General features: G+C 42.1%; 3 protein-coding genes across 3 annotated transcripts in view; all 3 read left to right on the top strand.

Annotated features, from left to right (window-relative positions):
* The window catches only part of uroc1 (urocanate hydratase 1), a 40,078-nt gene extending 36,722 nt beyond the window's left edge, over positions 1-3,356 (top strand). The window contains exons 19-20 of the mRNA XM_028824059.2: positions 2,272-2,371; positions 2,960-3,356. Of these exons, the coding sequence (XP_028679892.1) occupies positions 2,272-2,371; positions 2,960-3,100 (241 nt within the window). The 3' untranslated portion in view covers positions 3,101-3,356. The remainder of the gene's footprint in view (positions 1-2,271; positions 2,372-2,959) is intronic.
* A 144-nt stretch (positions 3,357-3,500) lies between these two features.
* On the top strand, positions 3,501-17,603 carry LOC114668356 (EF-hand calcium-binding domain-containing protein 12-like). The gene is made up of 8 exons (XM_028824060.2): positions 3,501-8,224; positions 9,816-10,019; positions 12,524-12,674; positions 13,170-13,402; positions 16,263-16,476; positions 16,828-17,008; positions 17,088-17,216; positions 17,303-17,603. The coding sequence occupies exons 1-8, from the start codon at positions 7,751-7,753 to the stop codon at positions 17,544-17,546; spliced, it is 1,830 nt and encodes a 609-aa protein (XP_028679893.1). The 5' UTR covers positions 3,501-7,750; the 3' UTR covers positions 17,547-17,603.
* A 4,563-nt stretch (positions 17,604-22,166) lies between these two features.
* Positions 22,167-27,922, top strand: part of dnah1 (dynein, axonemal, heavy chain 1) — a 144,862-nt gene continuing 139,106 nt past the window's right edge. The window contains exons 1-3 of the mRNA XM_051921101.1: positions 22,167-22,255; positions 24,615-24,838; positions 26,112-26,184. Of these exons, the coding sequence (XP_051777061.1) occupies positions 24,635-24,838; positions 26,112-26,184 (277 nt within the window). The 5' untranslated portion in view covers positions 22,167-22,255; positions 24,615-24,634. The remainder of the gene's footprint in view (positions 22,256-24,614; positions 24,839-26,111; positions 26,185-27,922) is intronic.

Raw genomic sequence — 27,922 nt, 5'->3', positions numbered from 1 at the left:
AGGAAATCTTATTTTAAGAATTCCTGAAATCTGAAACTTAGGTCTATGTCTAGATATCTCAACTTCATTTTAAAATATCTCAAATAGATTTCAAGATATCTCCCATGTAATTTAAGACCTCTTGAAACATGTTCCTGTGTGTAGCTGCTGGTAGGTAAGGCAGGATCAATGATGGGTCAAACGCGTGCAGAAAGAAATCTTAGTCCAAAAGATTTAGTGAAAGTTCAGAGCAAACAGTCTACACAAGAATAAAGAACAAAGGTTGTTACAGACAAAAAGGCAAAACATTGGGGGAAAACAATGTCCCTTCTCTAAACTTAACTTTTCTTGTCTAACTTGAGTTTTTACTAAAAGATGCTTTACTTCGCCTTCACTACGCTCAAAATGTACGGCACTGCAAGTTCAATAGAGGACTTTGCATTACTTAATATTGGGCATGTTAAGGCGCAGTTTAAAACCGTGTGCCCTCCATGCTTTACACACAGCAAGGCAGGTCACTAACTGAGACTAATCTGTAGTCAGACAAACAAGACATAGTTAGTTAGAATATACCAACTTGTGAGGGTTGTAAGATCCTCCCAAAGACTAGGCACTAATATGTAGGCAAACATTTAATATGACTTAAATATCTAGCAAGTAGCTCTTACACTATGTGCTATTCTGGGATATCTGTAATATGTTCTGATATATCTTAAAGTAAGTCTGTAGCTGTTCTGAGATGTCTAAACTGCGAGTGAAGACATTTCAAAATGGCTTCCTATAAAATTGCCTTTGGTTTCATTGTGACTTCCTGTCTCTCTTAAGATACCTTGAAGTGTAGGTGAGATATCTCGAAAGCAGCAAGATGTTGAGTTGAGATGTCTGAACACGTATTTCAGATCACTTCATATTGATTCATGTTTCAAATACTCTCTTAGATATCTGATTGTTTTAGTGATATCTTAATGTGTGTCTGGTCGTTTTCAGATTTCTAAAAATGTGTTTCAATATATCATGAATTTTATTTCAAAATACATTTTAAGATATCTCTCTATTATAAAAAAATAAAAAAAAATCTTGGAAGGAGACGAGATGTGATTTTTGTCAGGGAGATACTTTCACGTCCTGTGAGACGAGTCTTTGTGCCAAGAGATTTAATCACGCCCGGGGCCGGATATAAAAGACAAAGAAGAGTAGGTGACAAAGTAGAATGTCGTAAAGAATTTAAAAAGTTGGCATGATACACATGCAAAGCAGGTTAGAGATAATGGAAGTACGAAAATTTGAAAGTCTCAAAAAAATGATAGTAAAGATCGCATTAGCGTAAACAAATGGAAATTATTAAAATTACGGAACAGCGAAAAGAGATTGAATATATTGTTCGGATTTAAACTTTAACTTGGAAACTTTTAGATTGTCTAATTAGTGTTGCCAGCAGGGAAAAGAAAAGTAGTGTTTCTTCCAAAGAAGAGGCGTATCTGCGAGAATTAAGTTTTGTTGTTTTGTGAAAGTGAAATCAACATACGCAAGCGACAGAGACAAAGTTGCTGGCACGTAATGCAGGTGGGGGGGTTGGCAAGCGAAGCGAGCAGAGGGCAGAGCCTTCTAGTCTTAAAATAGAAACAAACTTTCTTCAAGACATCTGACCATCATATTCATTTCTCTACAGTACAATTTAAAATATCCCTCATGCCTTTCCAGATATCTCAAATTAACTTCTTGTTAAGATATCCATCCATCCATATATATTAATATAATATATTGTGATAGATGGCTGGGAACTTGGTCTACAGCACTTCTGCCACACCCGGAAGTGCTACCGGAACGTGATCAGGGAGCACCTGGAGCACTTCCGGGTGCGGTATAAAAGAGGCCGCCTCACCCCAGCAAGGAAGCCAGAGTCGGGTGGAGGAGGACGAGGTTGCAAGTGAGGAGTGGAGGAGGCAGAAGAAAGGTCTGAGTTGGATATATTGAAGCACGGTGTTGTGTGCAGGACATCTACTTTAATAAAATGTCTGTGTTCTGGACATTCTGGGTCTGTGTATCTGTCTGTAGATGGGCTGATCTTCTACTTTTATTATTTTGTTTATTTATTTATTATATAATATACAGTGTATATATAATATATATACCCTCATGCTGCTCGTACCAGTACTGGGGTCACTGGGTTTCAGAGCCTTGCACTGATTGCAAGGCAGAGTGTGGAATCTTGGCATCTAGGAAGGATGGGTGTCCCTAACGCTCTGTGTTTACCTCGGAACAATTCCTTACACATTTTATTTCGCTTTTCAGGGGTGAAGTCGTGAATGGTGGGTTTGGTCTGGTTTTGGACGGCTCTGAAGCAGCAGCCAATCGGGCCAAGATGATGTTGAACTGGGATGTGGCCAATGGCGTGAGTAAGCTAGAATGGGAGAGAAGTCTGCTGGTGTGGGTGAAGGATGTGGTGTTGGGGGGGTTTATTTTCTTGGCCATTTCTTGCTTAAAGATATGGTGAATTTCATTTTGTCACTTCAAGACCCCAGATACATGAAGCCATTCCTATTGTTGTAATAGTAGTACGGAGTAATTCTTATTCTGCATGTTCAACTAAGAGGCAACACATTGCCACTTTCTGGTGCCATGACAAACAAGAGCATATTAAAATACAGAACTCTGTTCTGTGTAATAGAAAACACAAATCTGTTCACCTGATACGCTGAAAGTCTCCATGATGGCCCACACTCGGATGCGATCGACCCCTATGATATAAAAGTAGCCATCTTATGGTTTTGCCATTTGGAACACTTGTGGGGAAATATGTAGACAACAATTAAAGAACACAAACCCAAGACCAACAACTCTCTTAACTCGGGCCTAGCAGACTCCACTCTTTCTCTTCAAGTCCTCCTTGTCCTGTCCTAAAACTGGGCACTATTGTTCCACTCGGTCCATTTTAAGCTGCACTGTTCCACCATGTTTCTGACTTTTCTTTCCCCTCCAGGTGGCACGACGCTGCTGGTCAGGAAATGAGCATGCCTACAACACAATCCAGCAGACTATGCAGGAGCACGCCGGCCTACGTGTCACTCTGCCTCATAAAGTGGAAGATGATGCCATCCTGGATGTAGCCCTCCACTTCTGAGGCTAACAAGATCCTTTCTTGATTGAGTGAATGACATGTGATCCCTCTGCTCCCTGGAGTGCTTTTGCCCCTGTCGTATGTGTGCATGTGTCCTTCCACTGTCCTCACGTTACCAGTATGCCCATTACCAGCTCAAACTGCACTTTCTCATGTGTATTTATGGTGACCAGTGCCCAGCTCCTCCTTGACATGAGTTCAAGCAGACTGACAGGACTGCACTGCCACCCATTCAAGTAAATGAAAGGATTCTAAACAACACCCTGGTGTCCTGAATCATTTCAAATTTGGGTCATTTTACTTTGTATTATTATTATTTTTTTAATCTGGGATGGCTTCCATTTCAGTATTAGGGTTAGCATGGCTCACTCTACTTCTGTTGGCAGGATTCAGAGAGCTTTTGTGTGAAAGCTGATAACTGATTTGCCACTTTAAGCCACTTGGTTGCACTTCTTGTTTTATGACATGACACCCATTCGATTTGCACTGCACATGCGCTCTCTGCTCACTAAACGTTTCTTTTCATGACTCTAACCAATTCGTACTTGGCATGTGTAATTTTGTTATGAGACGCGTCACACGCCGGATTTGAATTGCGCTGGCTAATCATTTTCACGTTGCCGTTTATCTCTGTCGACAAGTGAACTTCTTATTGGAAAGGATGAGAACCTTTCAGCTTTATGACGTCCTGAAAGAATATTTTTCATCTGACAATTTTAACTGCAGTTGAACAAAGAGGGAGTGAACTGAAATGCGACGAAGTGCGGATTGGGTAGTGACACTCACTCACTCAATTGTACTGTTAGTCCTGATGGCCAGTCCTCTCCTGGTGCCACTCTGAGTACTGGCACCGAGTCCCAACATCACCAATTGTTAGCTCTTTAAAGGAATACTCTACCCAAACATTACATTTTTTAATATCTTACTTACCCCGTGTAGTTTATACTGATGGGTGACAAATATCTTCAATCTGATGTGTTCACGCTGAACAGAGATAGCAAAGTTTCTGACATGATAGACATTTATAGTGACCAATGTTAGACAATAGCAAACAATATGAAAATGTCCCTGACAAAAAACGTCACTTTGTGTTGCATAATCCACATGTCAGATCACCCACCGTCACAATGTCCCAAATGCTTTTGTTAAATTAATAACTTCTGGAAAATGTGTGAATGAAAATGGAACACACCGAGTCATGAATGAGCACTTGACTTGGAATAGCTGCCTCCTCGCCTCATGCGTTGGTCACAAGTCCATTCCATTAATGGCAGATTCATTGGCTCTCATTGTACTTTACGTGATATCAACAGTGAGAGATGTGTACAACTAAACTGAAAAGTTAAAGGAAGTGAGTGAGAAGAGAGCACACCTCGGGTTTGTGCATATCTGAGATGTTTCAGTTCACCCGTGTAGTTTCACAGCCTGCCACTCAATAATCCCAAAGTACTCCAGTTGTGGTTATGAATGTAATGACGTGAGGCAGGACCTACAGTTCGAATGTCTCTTTTGCGTCTGAGTGCATTCCACCGTGGGCGCCCATTCTAGCAGGAACTTTGTTATGTCCATTTTACATGAATACAGGAGATTAAAACATTTTTGGCCACAAACTGTATGGAGTCAGTAAGATACTAAAAAATATTTTTGGGTGGAGTATTCCTTTAACTGGTACAGGTGACGACCCATGGCACCACCTGATAACAGAAAACTGGCACCATGACCCATTATTGTTTCTGCTTGGTGACGGCCTTTTGATTGCTGCCCACTGAAAACTTCTTCACGCCAGCAGCTGCCCTTATTCTCCTCAAAAAGCTTCAATGCATTTTGTTTTTGTTTTTTTTTTAAGAATATAGAATTACAAAGGTAAGGTTGGTGAATGTGATCAAATCATTTTGATAAGACCCCAGGACAGTAAGGCTTTGTCAGCTCTGTTAGCTGCACAGTTCTAATCTCAAGTGTAATCTCGGGCCCTTTGATGACAGAATTACAGCCGTGACGCTGCTGCGGTGCCCCCTCTCTTCGACATTGGAATGCCTTCTGGGTATGCAGGACTAGTCACGACCTTAACGTCCTCATATAGACGAAACTGTTAATTTAATTCAAAAATTATTGTGTCATTTTTTAATCAATAGTCTTCCACTGAAGAAGTAGTTAATAAAATTTATGGATGGATAATTTTCCATGCATAAGTGCCATCGCTGATTGTAACTGAAGGCAGTGGTGTAGGTAAGGGTGGGCCACCCCTGATTGGCCAGAGGCCCAGCCATTCAGCTCATTTGATATGAAATTTTCTGTTAAATTTTGTAATTGATTCAGCATTAGTTATTTTATCTTCAGTTTCGATGTGGCATGTCAAATCCCATTGGTTTACTGAATTTTCAATAAATAAATAAATGAGGCGTCGTTACGGTGTATGTGTAACCTGATTGGTAACAGTCATTAGACAGTTAACAGAACCTTAAGTTGCTTAATTGAATATCTTCGACGAACACCAAGAGAGAACTTCTTATTTTGAGGGACTACTACTGACGTGGTAAACAAAAATATCAAGGTTTTTCAAAAAGCCTTGATTAGCTACAGTCTTCTTTCGGCTGCTCCCGTTGGGGGTCGTCACAGCGGATCATCTTCTTCTATATCTTTCTGTCCTCTGCATCTTGCTCTGTTAAGCTACAGTATATGGAATAAATATCCAGGATGCGGAACACACAATTTTTGTCCAACAGATTAACAGAAAGGAGGAAACAAGACAGCAAAAATTGTCATCTCTTTTGGAGGTGCTTGACAACTGCCCTGTGGCCATTTTCCCTAATGGTAAGGCTTTGTTACGAGTAATGGTCAAACTTCCGAGTACAACTTGCAGCGTTAAGTTTTTTCTAATGCCTAAATCAGATCAAGATGCGTTTGAGGTCATCAGTTTTTTTCTTTTCTTTTTTTCAGCAACTTGACTATCTTATCTTTTGAGCATGATCTAGCTGAAAATCGAGATCATGACAAAATCATCGACCAGTTCAATATAAAACCCTGACGTCTGCGTCTGGCACAAAACTTTACAGGAGAGGTAGGGCCTGATTTTGTATGTGTATGTCGGCTATGGCACAATAACGTTTGATTGCCTTGATAAATTTTTGCATGATCCTAATAATTTGGTTATGTGAATGTACCATAGGATGAATAGATGTATTTTTTGGGAAAAGTGCCCTTGTACATCCTACTAAAAATTAGAACAGCCTATTTTTTTACACAGGCCCACCCTAAAATCTATTCCTGGCTATGCCCCTGATTGAAGGCAGTATCATTAGGTACTTCGAGACCAGCAAAATCAGCAGCAGCTTCTTTCATAGAAACAGTTAACGGCCATGGCTCTGTTCAGTCCGCATTCATTAAAACTTAGAAACAGGCAGGAGGACCAAGGCAGCAGTGCTGCATTTGCCCCAGAATGGGATCTATTGAGCTCTACAAAAGCGTCAAATCAGTCGCGTCTTTTAAAACTGAGGTTAGTTTTCTCAAGAGGTTCAGGTGTCTGTCTAATCAGAATTCCATTCAACTTCTGAACGCATTTCAAAGGGGGCGGGGTTTATTTCCGCGACATAACGTCATATACAACAGACACGCCCACATCCCCTGAAGCTCGCTTCTACAGGTGCGACCACGAACTGAATCTGAAATGATAATGGCTGGATGTGACTATTAGAATGGGATGCTTGTTAAACCCTTGTTAACTTATTCTGCTACACTTCAACATAAACTTGGGTTGTTTCCATTAGATTAGGACACAACCATCTTCCGTTTTGGCACCGAGTGCACAGCCAAAGCTCAAACAGCGGACGGTGAAAGGGCAGCGCGCATGAACGACAAAGAATGACGCTTTTACTTAAGAGACTTAGCCGGCTTAAGTTATCATATTAGATTTCGTGTGCTCGAATAAATTATAAAACTGCCTTATTATTAGCGATATATAATCTGCGTTTATTTGCTATGTGGTTGAACGACGCTGGCTGTCCTGTATTAACCTAATCGAACACACCTTGTTCACGCAGTCATAAAGTGGGTTTTATCCCGCACCACGTGGAATCTCCAATCAACCGGGCGTGTATGCGCGTGCGCAAACGAGTGCAGAAATCGATTTTTAACATCCCGTCCAGGATTCTCCGTGCTGCTGACGTGCCCCGCTCCTGGCACTGCGACCTTGAATTGGTTTAAGTGGACCTGCCACCGTTCTTTTAAAATTCTCCGGTTACCCCGCAAGTACTGATAAGTTTGCCAAATTTCGATTCCGACTGTAAATCAAAGGTGCGTGCAGTGACTGGCGTCCCGACTCGGCAGCTCCAGGATTGGCTCCGACTAAAGACAAAAGGGCAGAACAATGCCTACACTAGATATGGTCAAATTGTGTATACTTCTTCCATTGAAAGCGTATGGCCGAATATACATCGGAAATGGAAATATTTACATATTTATATACGTTTTCTCTATAAGTTCTCTCAGTCCCCTTCTTTTTCTTTTTGTGACTGCCCTCTGTCTCACCAGCCGGATTCCAATCTCCATTTTCCTTTCGGTTCCCGTCGCTACAGAAACGGCGACGCAACAACATTTGCGCTCAGGCACGTCTGTTCCTCCATTTCTCCTACTTAATTTGCCGACTTTCTGCTCGCAATGGCAGTAAATCCTATCCGAGATCAGAAGAAAACGCATCGGCAAAGGGATTTGCCCCGGATGGTTAAATCCAAGCGCAGAGTTGTGGTCGCCCCGTCCATGAACGCAAAGGGTCCGTTCGGAGAGCCCATGTGGCCGTTAGGGATCCGTAAACTCGCACGTGTCCCTGAAAAGAAGGGTAACTCTTTCGGGACCCCTGGATCTGAAGGTAGTCACGGCTCCCAGGATGTGTGTAGTTCAGACAGAAGCAGGAGCTCCCGTGAGTCTGCAGATTCGGAATACCAGCAGTGGCTGAAGCAGCGCAGAAAGCTAAGAGGGGAGCTGGACAGCATGGGGGACCTGAAGGGATGGCTGCAGAACAAACCACAAGTCACCGAGTTGGAGACCGCGGTAATGGACAGGATGGAAGAGGAGAAAAATGCGAGGGATGCTGCAAGGGCAATTCAACATGGCAGTGCCACCCCACTCTCATCCGTAAGTCTCTGCTTTGTCTTTAACTATGAGGTGATTATACACTCTTAAAAATAACAGTTCTTTAATGGCATATTATGGTTCTTTACTGGGCTGTATTGTTCTATTGTTTGATAAAGCACCTTTTCATTCTGGGAAGGATTTTTTTGCATATGATGTTGGTTCTTTGTGCTTTGAAAAACTAATTGAAATGTAGAAAAAAATGGCCTCTTTAATGTATGGTTGGCTACCTAGCAGGTTAATAACAGATTAAGAAAACCTGAAGTTAGCCTGTGTTACTGTATGAATGCGGACAAAGTCCATTGGAATCCCGACCCATTGGTATTTCAGAAATCTGTCACCATCTATCCTTAGAGTACTAGGGTGTTGTACCATGTTGGCCATTATGGATGTAGTGAGAAGTCAAGCAAAATGGCAACTTTGATTGGCTAACTAGAAGAATTACAATATGCAAGCTTTTGAGTCCAATTCTGGAGAGCCTGTGTGAATTGTAGCCTCAGTTGCTTGCTCTTAGCTGACAGGAGTGTCACCCGGTGTGGTCTCCTGTTGCTGTAGCCCACCTGCATTAAGGTTCAATGTGGTGTTTGTTCAGAGATGCTGTTCTGCATAACTCGGTTGTAATGAATGACTACTTGAGTTACTGTTGCCAACTTGGATATTTTCCCTTTTTTGGACCATTCTCTGTCCAAAACTATAGAGATGGTTGTGTATGAAAATCCCAGTAAATCAGCAGTTTGTGAAATACTCAGGCCAGCCTGTCTGGCACTAACAACATGCCACGTTCAAAGTAATTTCAGTCGCCTTTCTTCCCCATTCTGATGCTCTGTCTGAACTTCAATGTCTGCATGCCTAAGTGCATTGAGTTGTTGTCAATTGATTAGCTGATTTCTATTTGTTTTAACAAGCAGTTGAACAGGTGTACCTAATAAAGTGGCCGGTGAGTGTATTTTTACAGTAGCGCCATATGTGCTGTACACTCTGGGAGACATCATCACTACGCATGAAGGCAGTTGTGATAGGAGCACTGGGTGGATAGATAGATAGATAGATACTTTATTAATCCCAGGGGGAAATTCACATATTCCAGCAGCAAAAATATTAAATTAAAGAGTAATAAAAAATGCAGATAAAAAAACAGACAATAACTTGAATAATGTTCAACGTTTACCCCCTCTGGTGGAATTGAAGAGTCGCATAGTTTGGGGGAGGAATGATCTTCTCAGTCTGTCAGTGGAGCAGGACAGTGACAGCAGTCTGTCACTGAAACTGCTCCTCTGTCTGGAGATGACACTGTTTAATGGATGTAGTGGATTCTCCATAATTGATAGGAGCCTGCTGAGTGCCCGTTGCTCTGCTACGGATGTCAGACATAGGATAGGACATACTGTATGATGTACTCATTCATTGACCTTCTTAATGTTGCTGAATATAGGGTCTCTCCACAAGGCTAACCCACTGAAACCCACCCACAGTCCTCAGACACCACAGGCATGCGTTATTAAAGAATGAGTGACGTATGAGTGCCAGCAGTAAAGTCATTTGTCTGATGTTGTAGGTGTTTTTCTGTCATTCTCTAGTCCTGTCTCTCTTACAGATGGCTGGTGGTTCGTCGCACAAGAAGCCCCGGTGGCTCTCTACTCCGACCCCTGAGATTCGCACTCCCTCTCCTCACGGTATGACCATAGTGCAGCGCTACTTGCGCAGGGCACACCTGCGTTTGGTGGACCTATTCCAGCACCTTGACAAAAGCAAAACTGGCCAGGTGTCCAGGGAGGACTTCCGGAGGATCATCAGAGAGGTAAGGACTCATGGGACAAATATTGACAAAAACAGGCCATTTGGCCCAATATAGCACACCTAAAATTGGCAAAATATCGCTCAGTAAGAATTCCTATCCTTAAAAAGGAAAGAACCTGTAGTCTAATTTGCCAAATGCTAGGTGATGGGCAGTGCCAACATACAACTCATACTCTTAAGATATCTGGCAGTGCCTTTACGCAGTTCGCATCCCTAAGTAGTGCCTATTGATTAGATTGCCTTTACTTGCTGGATTTTCGTTCCAATCAATAGAGCAAAATGATCTAAACAATTCATACATTGAAAATGAAGATGCCTATATAAATGAAATTTGTCAAGTACAATCCGCATTGTTCGGTTCAGCTTTATTGTGCTGGATGAAGGGCAGTGCCCAGTGTGACTTACTACTGCCAGTGTGTGCTGTTCGCTTTCCTAAGTAGTGTGCACTCATTTGACTGCCTTTGCCTTTTCAATGCCACTAAAAACACAAACACATTCACAGAACAGAGGATAGTGCCTACTGTAAATATAAATGCCACTCTGAGCAGGGTGATGTTCACCAGCTAAGAAAATCTTGACACTGTGAGCTTCATTTCATTTTTTTTTTGCATGGGCTGGGTAAAGGGCAGTGCCCTTATAAAAGTCAAGGCATGACATTACGGTCAATGGAAGTCCTATTTACTCTTCGGCAGTGCACAATCTGAGCCGTATGTTCAGGCCCTTTCACTTTCTGCATACGTTTATTGCGTTATGGATTTCATTTTTAATTTATAAATTTGACATTTGTGCCTATTAATCTACACTTAAAAGCCCATAATGACAAAGTGAAAGCATGTTTTCAGAAAGGTTTACAAATGTATTGAAATCTAAAAACTGAAACCTGTTATTCTTCAAGGTATTCAGACCCTTAATTCAGTGCTTCGTAGAAGCCCCTTTGGCAGCAACTCCAGCTCCGAGTCTTCTTGGGTAAGTCTCTGCCAGCTTTGCACACCTGGATTTGGGCAATTGATCCCATTGTTCTTGACAGAATGGAAAATGGATGGAAAGTGTCTGTTAATTGCCATCTTCAGGTCTCTCCACAGATGCCCAGCCAGAGCCCAGAGTTAATTAGGACCACTCAAGGACAGTCAGTCTTGTCCAGAAGCCACTCCAGCATTGTCTTAGTTGTATGGTTTGGGTCCTTGTCACCCCGGTCGGAGGTCACCTGCACTCTGCAGCAGGTTTTCTTTAAGGACCTCTTTGTATGTGGCTGCCTTTAGCCTTCTCTCAGCTCTGACCAGCCCCCCTGTCTCTGCTGCTGAGAAGCATCCCCATGGCATGATGCTGCCAACCCACCATGCTTCACTGTCAAGATGGTGTTAGGTAGGTGATGGGCAGTGCCTAGTCATTGCTAGACATAGTGCTTGGAGTTCTGTCCAAAGAGTTCAATCTTTGTATAATCAGACCTAAGAATATGACTTTTACCCAGAAGTGGCTTCCATCTGGCCACTCTAACATAAATGCCTGATTGGCGGAGCGCTGCTCAGATGGTTGTTCTTCCAACAGGTTTGCCCATCTTGGCAGAGGACATCCAAACCTCTGTTAGAGTGGCTATTAGGTTCTTGGTCACCTCCCTGATTGCGGCTGTTCTTTCCCAGTTAATTAGTTTGGCCGCACAGCCAACTCTAGGAGAGTCCTGGTGGTTCTGAGCTTCTTCCATTTCACATATATTGAGGCCATTGCGTTCCTGGGAACACACACTGCTTGAGAAATGGCTTTATACCCTTACCCTGACCTTTGACCTCATCACACATTTATCATGGAGGGGTCTACAGTGAGTTCCTGGACTTCACGGCTTGTTTTTTTTTTGTCCTGACACGCAGTGTGAATTGTGGGGACCTTCTGTTCTCTGAACGATGTCCAATCAATTCAGTTTGTTACTGGTAGACTCCAATCAAGTTGTAGACACACGTCAAGGACAACTGAAGCAAACAAAAGGGTATGAATATTCAAATGAATGAGAGATTTCAGTTTTGGATTTTTCATAAATTTGAAACTCTTTGAGAACGTTTTCACTTTGTCATTATGGTTAATTGGGCGTAGACTAATGAGCAAAAATGGCAAGTGTAACCTTTTAAAATGAAATCTACGACACAGTAAAGTGTACACAAAGTGAAGGGGTCTGGGTACTTGCTGGATCCACTGTACTCACCCAGCTAATGTACTCTGCCCACGTAAGGCCGTATCTCACATACGGGGGTCCATGTCCAAGTGACACTGTATAGCTGCTCTGATGACAGCACCCACACTGCCTCACAGTCCAGCCACACACAGCCACATGGCTCATACAGTTTAACAGACCTGCCCTCACGCACTTTAAGATGTTATCAAGGTGATGGGCAGTCGCCATATTAAATTCTTACACGTAGCCGAGTAACTAGGGGCTGTTTTAAAATAATGATCACCATGAAACTGAAACTCTGACTTTTTCTTTTCCTAATTATGAAAAAATAAACCAAACAACAGGTAGGAATCCCCTTGAGTGACAAACATGTGGATGAGCTGATTGTGGCTCTAAGCTCCAAAGAAGGCGACTCTGTCAACTACAGGGATCTGGTGACTGGACGGGATATGTGGATTCTAGAAGCTCGAGTGGATTTGAAACAGCAGATGAAAGGTAAAATGAATACGAAAGAACATATGGGGCGGCTGGGCACTGGTCCGAGCTGCTGCCTGACTGGGTTTGGGTTCCAGCCCAGAAAGTGTCTGTGTGGAGCTGCACATTATTATCTGTGTTTTTAGATTTCCCTTCTTGATGTCAAGGATGCACATATAATTGTGGCAACTCTGAATCAGTGATGTGCAGTTATGCGAGTGTTTCCTATCCAGGGCTGATTCCTCCTCTCTGCCCAGCAAGGATGGTCTCCAGCACCCATACAACCTGGGCCATGTTGGATGGGGTCAATCAATATATAAAAATCTGCCGTCTGTATCCTGCCTTTCTGCTTCCTTTCAAAGGATGCTACTTCAGATGTCCCATAAGTGTGATTTGTGTTAATAATTCATATAAATTAATAACCCCACTGTGTTCCCACGGGTCATACTTCGGTGAAGTCTGTGAATGGTATGGCATAATTCTGAGATGCTTTCCCTCTTTTCTCATCCTGAACAGAGAAAATGACCCAGGAGGCAGAATTTACCGGAGTCCTGCCATCTCCCAGCAGGCAGCGGGAGCACCAGACTGTCTCCCCCAGTACGCCATTCAGCTACAGCACCGAGTATCGCAGCTCTCCAAGCTCGTTTCTGGAGGTCCCATCCCCAAACCTTGAAGAGAGCCGGCCTTTGAGCTATGAGGAGATGGAGGAAATTGGCAAGTGGGACCGGGAGCGCAGAAGAAGAGAGAATGTGAGTACACCTCCATAACTGGAGTCAAGAAGTTAGTACTGAGAAAGCTGGTAAACGGAGAGATCGTGAGTGTCAACTACCATGTGTGGCTAATAACCCCTTATTATTAACGGATTCATCAGTCAGTTTTACATAACCTAAACAATAGTTTTCACATTTTGTTGTTATACAACATTGAATTTCAGTGGATTTCATTTGGCTTTCTTGACTCTGATCTACAAAAAAAGACCCTTTTAATGTCAAAGTGAAAGCAATCATTGCAAAGTGATCTCAATTAATTACAAATATAAAACAGAAATGTATTGATCACATAACTATTCATCCTCTTCATATTAGTATTTAGTTGATGCACCTTTGTCAGCCATGATAGCCCCAAGTCCGTGTCTATGGGCCTCTCTGTAAGCTTCTCTGTCAAGCTGCTCCAGCTCCTTTAGCTCCTTCCTTCATGAATGAACACACTTTTCCAAGTTCACCCACAAGTTCTTCTCAGCTGGACTGAGATCCGGACTCTGACTCGGCCACTTCAGTACATCAATGTTCTTTGTTTTTTTTTTTGTTTTTTTTGAAGACATTCATTTGTAGCTTTGGTTTTATCCTTGGGGGACGTAGTCTTGCTGGAAAACACATTTTCACCCAAGACTTTGCCAGTTTCTTGCCAACTACATTGGGTTTTCCTCCAGGATTTCTCTGTGTTTTGCTGCATTCATCTTCACCTCTACCTTCACAAGCCTTCCAGGGCCTGCTACTGAGAAGCTTCCCCACTGCATGATGGTGTGCTTTTGAAAATGTGCAGTGTTCAAATGTGGCGTTTAATCTGATAGTCAAAAAGCTCAATTTTGGTCTCATCAAACCACAGAATGTTCTTCAGGCTGACCTCAGTGTCTCCATTGTGCCTCCTGTTGAAATGTCATGTGTGTTTTTGGCTTTTTCTTTGACACTATCCTGCGGTCAGCATTGTTATACAGTACAATACAATTTATTTCTGTATAGCCCAAAATCACACAAGAAGTGCCGCAATGGGCTTTAACAGGCCCTGCCTTTTGGCAGGCCCCCAGTCTTGACTCTCTAAGAACCCTTGTAGGGAAAAAATGGAAGAAACCTTGGGAAATTCAGTTCAAAGAGAGACCCCTTTCCAGTTAGGTTGGGCGTGCAGTGGGTGTCAAAAAAGGGGGGTCAATACAATACATGGAACAGAAGTAATCCTCAATACAATGTAATAGTACAATAGACATCTTACAAGTACAGAGCAGAATTCAACAGTAGAAGATATCACATAATACGATTTGGATTTGTTCAGAGTGCCGGAGACCTCAGCCATCAAGCTGCCTGTTGAGCGCTGGGCCAGCCAATCCGACGAAAGGACCTCTCTACCCGACAATTCCTGCAATCCTCCATCAGAGATGACTTTACCTTAGGCAGGCAAAACAACTTGGCAGGTGGACCGTGGCACCAAGTGCCACATTTGCCTACTGAGAAGAGAAACAGAGTACATGAGGGTTAGTAACAAATTACTAACTATCATATTACTTATGTTTTAGTGCTAATGACCAACAACAGAGATGCAGTCTGTACAGTTAATCAGCAGCTCTAGTCGGGGTATGCTAAACTGAAGTAGTGAGTCTTCAGCCGGGATGTGAAAGCTGTGACTGAAGAGCATCTGTTATGGTAGCAGGCAGACCATTCCACAGTTTAGGGGCCCTGTAACTAAAACATTGTTGTCTACAGAGTCTCTCCATTTTCTGCCAGCGTAACTCCTTTCGAGTTCTCCTTGGCCTTTCAGTGGCCCCACTAGTCTTCTTATATGAGCACATGAAATCCACTGTAATTCAATTTTGTAAAAACTTCCAAGGGTGTCAATACTTTTTATGATCAATGTATATAGCAAATTTCCGAAAGCACACAATCCCAATGAGCAAACAAAGATACTTAACAAAAGAGCAGAAGATTAAAAATGATACACTTCTAAGATAAATCATGGAGCAGAATAGAAAAATTGGTAAGGGCCTACATATCTTTGGGAACCTGATTAAAAGTAGCAGTTTATGGCTTTGGGTGAGACGTCTGTGATGTTTTTGATCCTTGAAAAGTGTGTTAAGATGAGTGTGTGATCTGGGGGCCTAAGAGGCAGAACTGTTGTCGGGCACATAGAAGATCCCAGGAATGGGATACAGCAGATTGGCGGAGTGTTATGGGCTGCAGTTGACACATAAATATTAAGGGGTACAACTGGCATGGAGCAAAATCGAGATATAGTGAGGAGTGCTTCTGTCAAGGTATGGAGGATTTGGGAGTATCTTAGCATGAAATGTGTTGGGATGAAGTTGAGATGAGAATGTGATGGGCCTTATGTTCGGATACAGTACAGCCCAGATAATCTGCTCATTGCCGAAGCTTGCTCATTTGGGGATTCACTTGAGGAACACACAACATATGGAGGGTTTTTTTCAGATGCTGGAAGATCTTGGGGGCCTGTTGTAATACAGCTGTTTTGGGTGTGCTGTATATCACTCGCCCTGCGGTGGGCTGGTGACCTGCCCGGGGTTTGTTTCCTGCCTTGTGCCCTGTGTTGGCTAGGATTGGCTCCAGCAGACCCCTGTGACCCTGTAGTTAGGATATATTTGGTTGGATAATGGATGGATGTATATCATTCAGAAAAGAAATGCGTTTAACCAGTGGCTTGATGGCAGGAAAGTTTAGGCACACTTCACCTTGGGAAATGTAGATTAAATTGCAAGGTGCATTCAGTTCGGCAGTATAGGAGGAATGGAGCTAATGTGACATTAACTGCACAAATGCCGATCAAGCCAGTGTGGTGCTCAGACTCCTGTCCCACAAGTCTATCCGTTTTCTTTCTCCACAGAGAAGCACCAGTCACTTGGAATGGCTTGAACAATGTCGGGTAGTCAGGACGGGCACCCCTGCCGTGGACAGTCACAGCCTGCCTTCCACAATGAAAGGAGATAGCGGAGACCGTGTGGACACTTATCGCCGGCAGTGCTTTCGGGAATATAGCGACATTCTGCAGCTGTGTCAAAATTATAGCATCCCACTGAGTGCACAACTCCTGGAGAGAGGTAATGTGGCAGATGAGGACGGACCTCCCAAGCAGGCCAGTATAAACATCTGTTGTGAAGTTTTACTAAACTATCGTCTTTAACCAGATCTAGGTTTACCGCCTGTAATGCTGATTAGAAGAATAATCAGAAGTATAGCGGGAACAAGTTAGGACTGACAGTGTAATGAAGGGTGATGCTTCTGTCAAAAGAGGAATGGGGCTTGGTGGGCTGGATATTAGAAGGGGCAACATTAAGAGAAATGGAGGTGGAGAAAAATCTTACATTTTCTGCAGACCTGGCGCTGACAGATAGGGCCTTACATTCACAAGGAAGTGTAGGAGAGCAACAAAAGTCTTTTTATTCTCACAGCTCTGCTGCACCCAGGAGATAGGCTGCTGATGGATTCAGGTCACGTGCTCCCCATCCGGCAGCCAGGGACAAGTCCTGCGGTCCGACTGTTCCGTGATGACAAGAGGACTCTTGCCAGTGACTCTGAAGAGCACCTCCTGCCATCCAGCGGACGACCCTCTGGAAGATCTCAGTCTGAGAGGTAAACAGTCCTAAGAACTGTCATGAACATCAAATTCTGGAGTCTGCTATATGGGGGAAATGACACCATCTCTTCATAGGTTTCCATACCCACTTAAAAAATGTGTCAGCAAGGGTGGAAAGCTGATGCAACTGTCTACTGGTGCAGCCAGAATTAAAAGCAAAACAGACTGCTGGCTGACTTTTGAGGAGTACCAGGAAATCACCAGGTAAGTGAAGAGAGAGATTTGAATCTGCATTTCCAGCAAGCTTGTCACCCAGCTTGTGAGTTTCATTCTGTTTTATTTCCCTGCAGCCATCTGAAGCCACACCAAAGCCTCCGTGCTGATCCCAATGCTTTCTGGCCAGGACAGCTCCTAGAGAATGTGCGACTATGCTTAGCAGATGACCAGGCGAAATCCAGTGATGCCCTGTTTTACTCCACCAGACAGAATTCAGTAATCAATATGGCGACCCAGAGACAAAGCTGGCCGATTAGTGATCAGGGCTATGTGACCTATGGTGACATTGACAGAAATAAGACTTACTCTCTGGGGTAAGCTAAGGAAAAACTGGATATCACAAGGTGCTACCCTTAATAAACATCGGCGACCAGACCTATAGGCTCCGTGTCTGTGTAATATTAGGAGAAAAGGGGACGTGGAGGGCGCTAAGGGCTTACTCGGCTTTTACTAAAATCTTTTTTTCCTGCTGGGAGAGTGCGGATAAAATGCTCTACAGTGGTCCACCTTTGTACAGTAGGCTCTGGATGTTCATATGATGGAACACCAAGTCCCCCACTGCTGCCTCCATGTTCTCAGAACTCCAGTGTAGCATCTCTGTGACAAATACTGCAGTGACACACAGTGGCTCAGTGCTCCTCAGTGACCCCACATTTTATACCATATGGGGAATACTAAAAAAAAATAGCAAGACTTAAACAGAAAAGAGGAGGAATTAATATGAATATTGTGAAGCAAAAAACACAGAGAGTTCGTAAAGGGTTTGGGCACCTGAAAAAGATCCCCATACAACAGTGTGACAAAACAGACACACAACAAGTGTGGAAGCATCTCCTCAGATGGGAGTCTTCAGTGTAACTGACTCAGGATGGTGCTGGAGTTGCTTATTAGGCAGAAGAGGTGGGGGGTTCAGAAAGCAGAAGTGACGGATTAAGTGTTCTTCAGTCAACCTTCTCTTCTGAAGAGGAGTGGTATTAGGTGATAGCGCCACCTTCTGACCTAGATTTGTCTCAGAAGCAACGTGTGTGACAACAATACAACAATGATAACCAAACAACGAATCAGTATAAAAACTGAAATATGTCCATAATTAGAAAGCTGTTGGCTTTTTCTTTGAAGGTCAGCACAGGTTGGATGGTGTGGAGACAAAGTCAAAGAGGCGAGATTGCATTGGTTTGGACATGTGCAGAGGGGAGATGCTGGGTAGATTGGGAGAAGGGTTCTAAGGATAGAGCTGCCAGGCAAGGTCAAGAGAGGAAGGCCTAAGAGAAGGTTTATGGATGTGTTGAGGGAAGATATGCAGGTGATGGGTGTAACAGAGCAAGATGCAGAGGACAGGAGGATATGGAAAAAGATGATGCGCTATGGTGACTCTTAACGGCTGCAGCCAAGAGCAGAAGGAGGATTGGGTGGATCTGAGAATTTCACAGTCCTGTGAAAAAGCAAGTAAACCCAATGAAATGTTTTTCTTTTATAACAAATGTGGACACATCAAAATTTAATGTTCATTTAAACTATTTAAAAGGGTGATATACGACAACAATGCCCCATTTACATTTTGTAGTCCATTGAATTTTTTAAACAAACATAAATGCAAATTTCACCTATGGATAGAGTAAGTAAACCCATACATTTATCACTACTGGAAATACCTCAAATTAGTGTTGGGTGTAAATGACTAGAACATCATTAGAGAAGGTCCGTCTAGAAAATCATCTACAAGTGCAGAAGACTTCAAACAACTGCCAACTTGTCCAGGTCAGACCATCGCAGCCAGTTCCACCTGATGCTGAAAGAACTCTCAAAGAACCCCAGAATTACATCACGGGACCTCCAGGTAGCTCTTACCACTGTTGATGCCGATGTGCATGAGACTACTATTAGGAAGAGGTTGCATGAATTAGACCAACAAGAAGGAAAGTAGAACATCAAGACTTAAATGTGCCCATGAACACCTAAGCAAAGACTGGGACTTTTGGAACAATGTGTTCTGGACAGATGAGGGTAAATATATTTATTTGGCCACAGTACCAGAAGATATGCTTAGTGAAAACCAATGATAGCATTTGACCAGAAGAACCCGATACCAAACTAGGAAGCATGGTGGTGGAAATGTTATGATTTGGGGCTGCTTTGCTGTATCTGGGCCTGGGCAGCTCAACATCATAGAATCCACTAGGTATTCTGCACTTGAGGATAAGGTGAGGCCATCTGGCAGAAGATTGGAGCTCAACCACAAAAGGACCTTACAACATGACAGTGACCCTAAACGTACCAGTAAGTCCACCATGGAATTGCTAAAAAGAAAGAAATGGCCAAGTCAAAGCCTGGGGGTTGGGGGGTTAAAATGGGTTATGTACACAAGACAACCCTCAAACATGGCACTGATGAAAGAGTTCTGTATGAAGGAGTTTGGGGGGGGGGGGGGGGGGGGACTTCCTTACAGTTAATGTCAGAGACTGCTAGACAGTTCCAAGAAATGTTGACTTTGGGTGGGCAATACTAACTATTACAGACAGATAGAAATGGCATATCTGTTAAAATAAATTCTTGCAAGGCCAAACCTGCATTTCATATATGTCACCTTTTTCTATAGAGACTGTTTAAATGAAACCAAGTCTTGATATTTCCACACGACTGCTAGTGTTACATGGTGCTATATTTTCCTATTATCATCCAGTCAAGACTAAAAAAAGAAGATTATTAGTATGTGTCATGGTGACGACCCTGGATCCATTGATGAACATCAAAAGTAAGAGAAAAAGACAAGCTGAAGAGAAAGGCCTAATGTGCAATGTTAGTGGAGGGGGCTTCAGAGGTGACTAATAGGTACCTGAAGGCCATAAAGATGGCAACTGCAAATGAGAAGGTGGAATTTGAAGGAGATGGCCATGGAGAATGACTTCAGTTGGCCTCAAAGAGGTTCTAACAAACCATTCCATGACTCCATTCCCCAGGCTGTTCTCAACAAGTTGGGAGAAGCACTGATCTCAACTGGAAAGACTTTCTAGAGATTGAAAGAACACTTTGAGGAACTCCTAAAACTGGTGGATATGCTCTCTTTTAAGAAGTAGACCATGCCAGAAGGATTGGATGACGCTCCCGTGTAGCGACACAACTGCAGGAGTAGATCAGGCCATAAATGTTACAATCAGTAGATATTGTGGGGCTGTTGTGGCTAATACCTCTCCTGTACTGCATGGAAGGCTGGAGCAGTGCCTTAAGACTAGAAGATTGGGGTGACAACCCCTATTTTTAAAAACGGAATAAGAGGGCATGTTTCAAATACTGTGGGAGGAAACTCGTCAGCCAACTCAGAAAAGAAATTCCTGGGGACCTGGAACAATGGCTTCATCCGACAGCTAGACCTTAGATTTGGGGGCGCAGTGTAGATTCTGCTAATAGACCAGTGGACCAACTTAAAGTTTGTAGATGTTTGTCAAGCTGGTCTACATGTGCTTTCTGGACTTTGAAAGAGCTTATGGTCATGTTATTTTGAGGACAGTCTTAACAAACTGTACCAAGTGCTGCTGATAAGTGCTTTTCAATTCTTAGATTTGTGGGCTGTGTTGTATAATCGGTATTAAGCACTGCCAAGTACAGTATGTGTGTTGTCTTCTCTGTTCTTCATGACTTGCATTCGCTGAATATCAAGATACAGCTAATGGTATCCAGTTTGGAAACTTAAGGTTGCATCTGCGGACTTATCAGACTGTAATCTCGGACGTGCACTGAAACGTTTCACAGTTAAGTGTAAAGTTCATGGGATAAGAATAAACACCTCCAGATCTGAGGCCATGGTGCTCGCACAGAAGAATTGCTTGTTCCCTGCAGTTTGAGGGTTGACCACGTACCCCAAATGGAGGTACTTTAAATACCTCGGGGTGTCATGAGTGTGGCTAGAAGTAATTATGCAATTGATCGATGAATTGGTGTTAGCGGCCACTGTGGCGGTAAAGCAGGAGCTAAGTCTTTGTGCAAAGCTGTTGATTTACCAATCATTTTACATTCCTCATCCTCACGTATGGTCATGAGATCTGGACAGTGACTGAAAAATGAGACCTCAAGTATAAACTTCAGAAAAGAAGTTCCTGCATCGTGGTGACTAGGTGAGTGAAAAGCTTGGAGTAGAACTGGACTAAGATGTTTACTTGCTTTAGGAAAGTAGTTATAAGGCTACCTGGGATCCTTGCATGTAAAGTATATACTGTAATATATGCCATCCTAATGGGAAAAGACAAAGGGGCAGGCCCAAAACATGCTGGAAAGATTGCACCTGTCAGCTGTACTGGGAGCATCTGGGCAATCCCTAGGACGGACTGGAACAAGTTGACAATAACAGGGAGGCCTGGTCAGAACAAGGACTGTGAAAAGTGGAATGAAAATGATGATAAAGTGGCTCTCCAGATGTCTTAAACTAACTAATGCTTTGAGGTCTCTCAAATTTATTTTCAAATATCTGCATGCCTGTTGAGATGTTTGAAATGCATTTCTATTTATGTTTAAAAGACAGGAATCCATACTGGACACAAGGACATCTACAGGCCATAATTTTAAGATAATTGGAACTGCATCTCAATTGTTTAAAAATGCAACATTTTCAACATTTACATACAATTTGCTAGATTGTATTACTTCCCAGCAACATAAATATGCCGATGAAGAAAGCGGACAGTGCAGCCTACTGCCTAAATGCTGTTCGACACTCTCACATATGTAGTCTTCAAGCTCTGCATTATACGCTGGCTTCAGAGTGACCAGCTGCACGATTCTGTCTTTTCTCAAGAAGTCGTTGCATCGTCAACATTAACGAAACACGCCATTTGCACTACTACTCCTACGACTAGGAGGCCGGCGGAATCTCTACGTTTGACAGTACGTAACTTTACACGTCAGACGTATGACGGACTCCGCCCCTTAGCAACGCGCATTGGCGTCCTTCACGCTGCCTAGGAGACCAATACTACTGGCACTGCACCGCTACCAACTTGAGGACGGCTGATTTTAACTTCGCGTCCAGCGACTGGGTGAGTATAAACCTCGGCAAGTCAAATACTAGGACTGAACGTAAGAGACAAAAATATGTGAATTTTGTTTTATATATTATTAGTCTGGTAGCCTGAACGCTAACTTGTTTAGCTGTAAAGTCGTTACAACAACCAGAAAGAAGAAATTGACGAAATCACGGTACAGCCAATGCCAAAAACTGGGAAAACTTAATCTGGGAAGCAATCGGCATTTTTATCAGTTTTTAATTTGAAAAACATAATTCAAATATATTAACAAAAATCATAATGAAAAATCCAGCAAGGTTCACGGGCTCAAATTTTACTTCATCGGTTTTATGATTTGTTCACGTGTCTGTAGCGCGAATGTTTTTCGCACTCGACTCTTCGCTTAACAAACAGCTACTCAAAACTCTTCTCCTTTAATTCCTGCGTTATGCACTTTGTAGTAACATTCAAGGTGTACGATGCTTTTTATTAAAAAAAAATTTTTTCCACGGAAAAAATGACGCGCACGTAGGAGAAGTGTACCTTCTGATTTTTTTGGTGCTCCTTGTCCTGTTGTCCGTTTCCCTTGAAGACTCTGATTTACTCTCATAGTCCAAAGATATGCAGATGGAATGGTTCGTGTTGATGGCTTGCACTTTTGTTTTTATGTGTTTGTCTGATATTTTCTGTTCTTCGGCATTGGGAGCGAATTCCTGCTTTCATTCCTCGACTGAATCTTTGGAATCCCGTACTTTAATGATCAGATTGAAAGATGAGTGAACAACGAAAGAAATATGCACGTTAAATTATTTCCAAGGCTGACAGCCACTGGTTTGTTTTCATGCCACGCTTAAGAAAGTATCATTGCAATTAAAATAATTAAGAAGTTTAAAAGTTGTAGTAGTATAGTAGTGATGGTGTTTTCACATAAATGACACCTTGGGTCCCAGTGTCGTTAATATAAACAAATTATCGACACGTTGCAGCGAATGACGGCTCAAAACAATACTCACTGATGAGAAATTAAATGCCGGATGACTTTAAGAGCATCTTCACTTATCAATTTCCTTGGCAGCTCGCAGCTTAGCTTAGTGTGGTGAGCACCAAAAATTTAATTTTAGGAAAAAAAATCAATAAAAATAAATAAGCCAGCATGTAGTACTTCAGCTTAATAAACTGATCATACTCCTTTATCCAGTAGGGTATTGCAACGGCTTTGTAACAATAACCTGAATAAAACTTTTATTGTATGATTTGATCAGTCCTTCCCCACATTTCTTTCCTGAGTGACTTCAGGTCTAATGCTTACTTTAACATTACCTTGACTTTAGTGGCTCTAAGTGAGTTTGGGTCTCATCTTGAACTTTAAGCTGCTATAAAATCCTACATTTTGTCTTTATCAGTCATTCTATTTTACACTTGCCTGTATGTTTTGGATTTTTAGTTTGGTGTAGATTACAATTCACTTGAAGTTCAGCTTTATCAGTCAGAATGTCTACAGTATCTTACATGTCTGGGGAGCCAAAGCAGCTTGAAATGATCACAACTCATACAAAACTCTTCATATCAATGGAAATGCTTCATTTTCTCCACAGAAGTTGCTTTTTATAATAGCTAAGTTAAAAGCATCAATAAAGTAGATCCCCCAAGTTAACTCCAATGAATGACAAATCACACACTCGGGGACACCAAGAAGAATTGGGTTTATGTTTAATGTTTATGCAGAGAGTTGTGAGAAACTACCGAGGCTTGATGACCTTGAAGACGTATCTGGATGAGATATTGGAGCAGCTCAGATATTAACTACACCAAAGAGCTCGATGGACTGAATGGTCTCCGTTTGTCTGTCAGATTTCCCACATTCATATTGCATTTATCTCATCGTTGTAATGCGTATCACGCATGATGTTTGTATTTCATTCAAGTGCTGCTTGTTGCAGTGATTCTCTCGCAAGCCATTCTTCTTTTTTAATCGTTTTGTGTTGGCGAACTCATTTCCTTTAAAATCTGGTAGCCTGAGAGAGGAGTCCAATAATTCTCAATTGGATTGAGAGTGTTTGTGAAATTTGTTATTTGTTAATAATCTTCTTTGCTTTTATTATGTAAAACAACACACTTTCTGTTTTGCTCCTTTGAAACAGAGTCCTGATACGTGCCAGCTCTTAATTCACTTTGTTTCTTGTAATTTTATATGTGAACATTTTGGGCCATACTTGTTACTATATAAGAAAGGATGACAGAGATTGGTTGTGAAAATAATTAACAGCAGGATTAAGAGGAAGCAAATAGTTTTTTCCATGTGTCCTGGCACCTCCTTAGACCTTCTCAGATTTGTTGGTTTCTCATTTTGTTTAAAAGACTTTATTAAATTTCCATTTTCCCCTTTTTGCAGTTAATGTTTATTTTTAAAAAATGGAGACTGACATGGAAGATTCACCTGAACCTCTGGACCTACAGCTTTATCCTCATCCTCCAAGCAAAAAAGCTCGCACGGACAATTCTGGCTCAGAACCGAGGGAAGGGAGCAGCTGGCACACCAATCGGAAGTACCCGACTATCAGACAGAGGGGCTATTATTCAGATGTGCTTGTCCCTGGAGCAGACACTTTGCTGGAGGTAAACCATTTCTGTACAGTTTCTCTTTGCTGAAGTGTTTCTCCAAATATATTTAGCATTGGGTGCACTGTTATCCTCTCCCTTGATTAACAGGGATTTCTCTCTAAATTCCCTCTTGGGACAAATAAAGATTGATCTATCTATCTATCTATCTATCTATCTATCTATCTATCTATCTATCTATCTATCTATCTATCTATCTATCTATCTATCTATCTATCTATCTATCTATCTATCTATCTATCTATCTATCTGTCTCGTAACGTAAATGTACGTAAAATTCTCAGATCAGCTTAATCCAATTCAGGTTTGCAGGGCATGTCTGGTGACTTTGTGTCAGTTCTAAATTACCACAACCTTTACCCCTTACAGTGGGTACTACTACCAGATACGGGTGCTTCTCAGACTGATCATATAAATTGCTACTGGAACAATGATTTCTTCCATACCCGCATGTCGTAGTCTGCTAGTGATTCAACTGTCAAATGGCTGCTGCATTTATTAAGAGAACATTTTGGGAATTGTTTTGTTGCATATTTTTTTTCCCTTGTAGCTTCTTTTGAGGAAAATTGTGTTAAGACCTTTTTGGCAAATCATAACTTTTTTTGTCTGTATTTTCTGGATGTTAAGTAAGCTTTGAACATATCAGAAGACATCATGTTTATAGAATCTTAATAGAGTAAACTACGCTCTGTCATGTGTGGATGAAGTGAGCCCCATCCTTTGCCTGGCAGCAGTGTGGTGATGATGGTGGTGGTGATGTGGGGAGCTGCATGGCTCCACATTGACTTTTATCCCATCAAAACAATTAATATAATTAAATGTTCTACTTATTAGAACAATACAGGTTTTAAATATACTCTTTGTTCCAGAGAAAAGCAATATATTAATTAAATAGTATAAAAAAAAACAAACAAGTCATCTTTTTGAAAAGATTCCCACTCCAGAGTTGAAGTAAATCTCTTGTGGTGTGTTTATCTGTTCATATTCTGATTGGCCTTAACAATATGGCCTCAGTTCTGTGAAAAACTTCTTGCTTCAATCAGAAACATTTCCTATATTTGATAGTGAATGATCTCAGATCCTTCTCCAAGTCTTAATGACAATTAGGTGGTATGGTACAATACAGAACAGACCTTATTACAATATGTTCTGCACTTTTTAACACAGTTTGGGATTTAATCCTTTTAATGTACAAGTTTTGAACTTAGTGATTGTGATGGCGTGACTTGAAGGCTGTTCAAGTGTAAATGGTTTCCTTTTCTTGTTTCAGCCTTATGTTGATGGACCCCATGTTCTGCAGAGCCTGGCGAACCAAGCAGATTATGAGCCATACATGCCACATAGTAAGGAAGTTTATTATTTGCCTGTTTGATGCTATAAATATTAGGGATGATTGTAAGAGACTGAACTCACTTTGTTCAGGTAATGCAAAGTACAATTGTGTGTTGCCAATGTAAGGTCGACCGGGGTGTTTGGAGGTATAATCAAGATAAATATCTACAACCATGAAGATGAGTTGCATTGGACCCAAGCATCTTGAAACTTATTGCAGAAGGCAGGTGTTAACTGTTAGAAGGTGAGCCAAGATGAACTGAAATTAGAGAAAATAAGATTTCCCACGAAGAGATGAGCTAAATGCCATAAGATGAGCTGTATATAGATAAAGCTAGCTAACTGTTCTGTACTGTATGTGCATCTTTTGTGGCAAGCGGCTGGGGGTGGTACCCAGCTGTGATGCCCAGAAGGACCGGAGGAGGGCTTACGTCTCCTCCAGACCATATGGGGGTGACCGCCCTGGTGGCTTTGGGGCCCACGGGAACAGAGCTTAGAAGCTCAACCCTATAGGGGCCTGTGGTCACTGCCAGGGGGCGCACCAATGCCTATGGAGCCCTGGCCCTCAGCACTTCCACCACACCCAGAAGTGCTGGGGGGAAGAAGACCAGGGACAGCCGGAGTGCTTCCAGGTGCGCAGCCGGTACTTCCACCACACTAGGAAGGGCCAGCGGAAGCTTATCGGGAGGCACCTGGAGCATATCCGGGTGAGCATAAAAGGGGCCGCCTTCCTCCATTCGATGGCTGGAGTCAGGTGTGTTAAAAGACAGAACTCGGAGGAGAGGAGTGGAGGCATTGTAGAGAGGCCTGGACTGAGGGTGATTGGTGCTGCGGCACTGGGTTGTGTGTGTGCACTTATTTGTAAATATTGTTCCTGTAAATAAACATGTTGTGGTACTTTAACGATGTCTACCTGTCTGTGTCCGGGCTGCTTTCCACACTTTATTGTAAAATAACAATCATACTGCCATTTTAATTGCTATTTACATAACACCTATCCCATGGTCAAGGAAATATAAAATGGAAAACTGTTTACCAAAGACAAACGCTACCCTTCTGACATTAGCACTTCACTCTTTGTTACCACATAGAGCTGAAATGATGAGTGAAAGCGGATTAAAATCGTTGTAACACAGACATATCTGAATGTGGCGCACCCCTGGAAGATTATATGAAGTGCAGTCTTTTTGCATTTCAGTTGCTTTAATTTCCACAGTGTATTTTAATTATTGAATACTTTTAAAAATCATGTTGTAGTCATATGCTCTGCCCATGAAATGAATTGAAAACCTTAACAGAGACCATTGGTCCGTTTTGTGAGCCTGGTTATCCTAGCTTAGGGTTGTGGGAGGGTGGAGCTAAGCCGTAATGGAGAACCAGACCACACAAGGCGCTCACACACACACACTCACACTCACACACACTCACTATTAGATCAATTCAGTGTTCCTGATTAACCTAACCTGTACATCTTTGGAATTCCTCATTAGTGCATATATTCTTATTGTTTTTATTATTTTACTGTAAGCCATATTTAGCCTTTGGTGATACATGAATTAATATTTCAAAGGCTTTGACTTTGAAAACAAGACAGCAACATGAATCAAAATCAAATTTCTACAAATTCTAAAGAGCACTGACATCCCTGTTGACATTTTGTTTAGTTATATATTTTACTTCCTATTAAAATCTGTATTACTATTTAATGAAACTTAATTGAAAAGGTTGAGTGGAAAATGGCATATCTGC

This window comes from Erpetoichthys calabaricus, chromosome 18 (genome assembly GCF_900747795.2).
Source record: "Erpetoichthys calabaricus chromosome 18, fErpCal1.3, whole genome shotgun sequence".
In the NCBI taxonomy this organism is placed as follows: Eukaryota; Metazoa; Chordata; class Cladistia; order Polypteriformes; family Polypteridae; genus Erpetoichthys; species Erpetoichthys calabaricus.
Note: the sequence above shows the minus strand (reverse complement) of the source record. Positions and strands in the feature narration are given on the sequence as shown.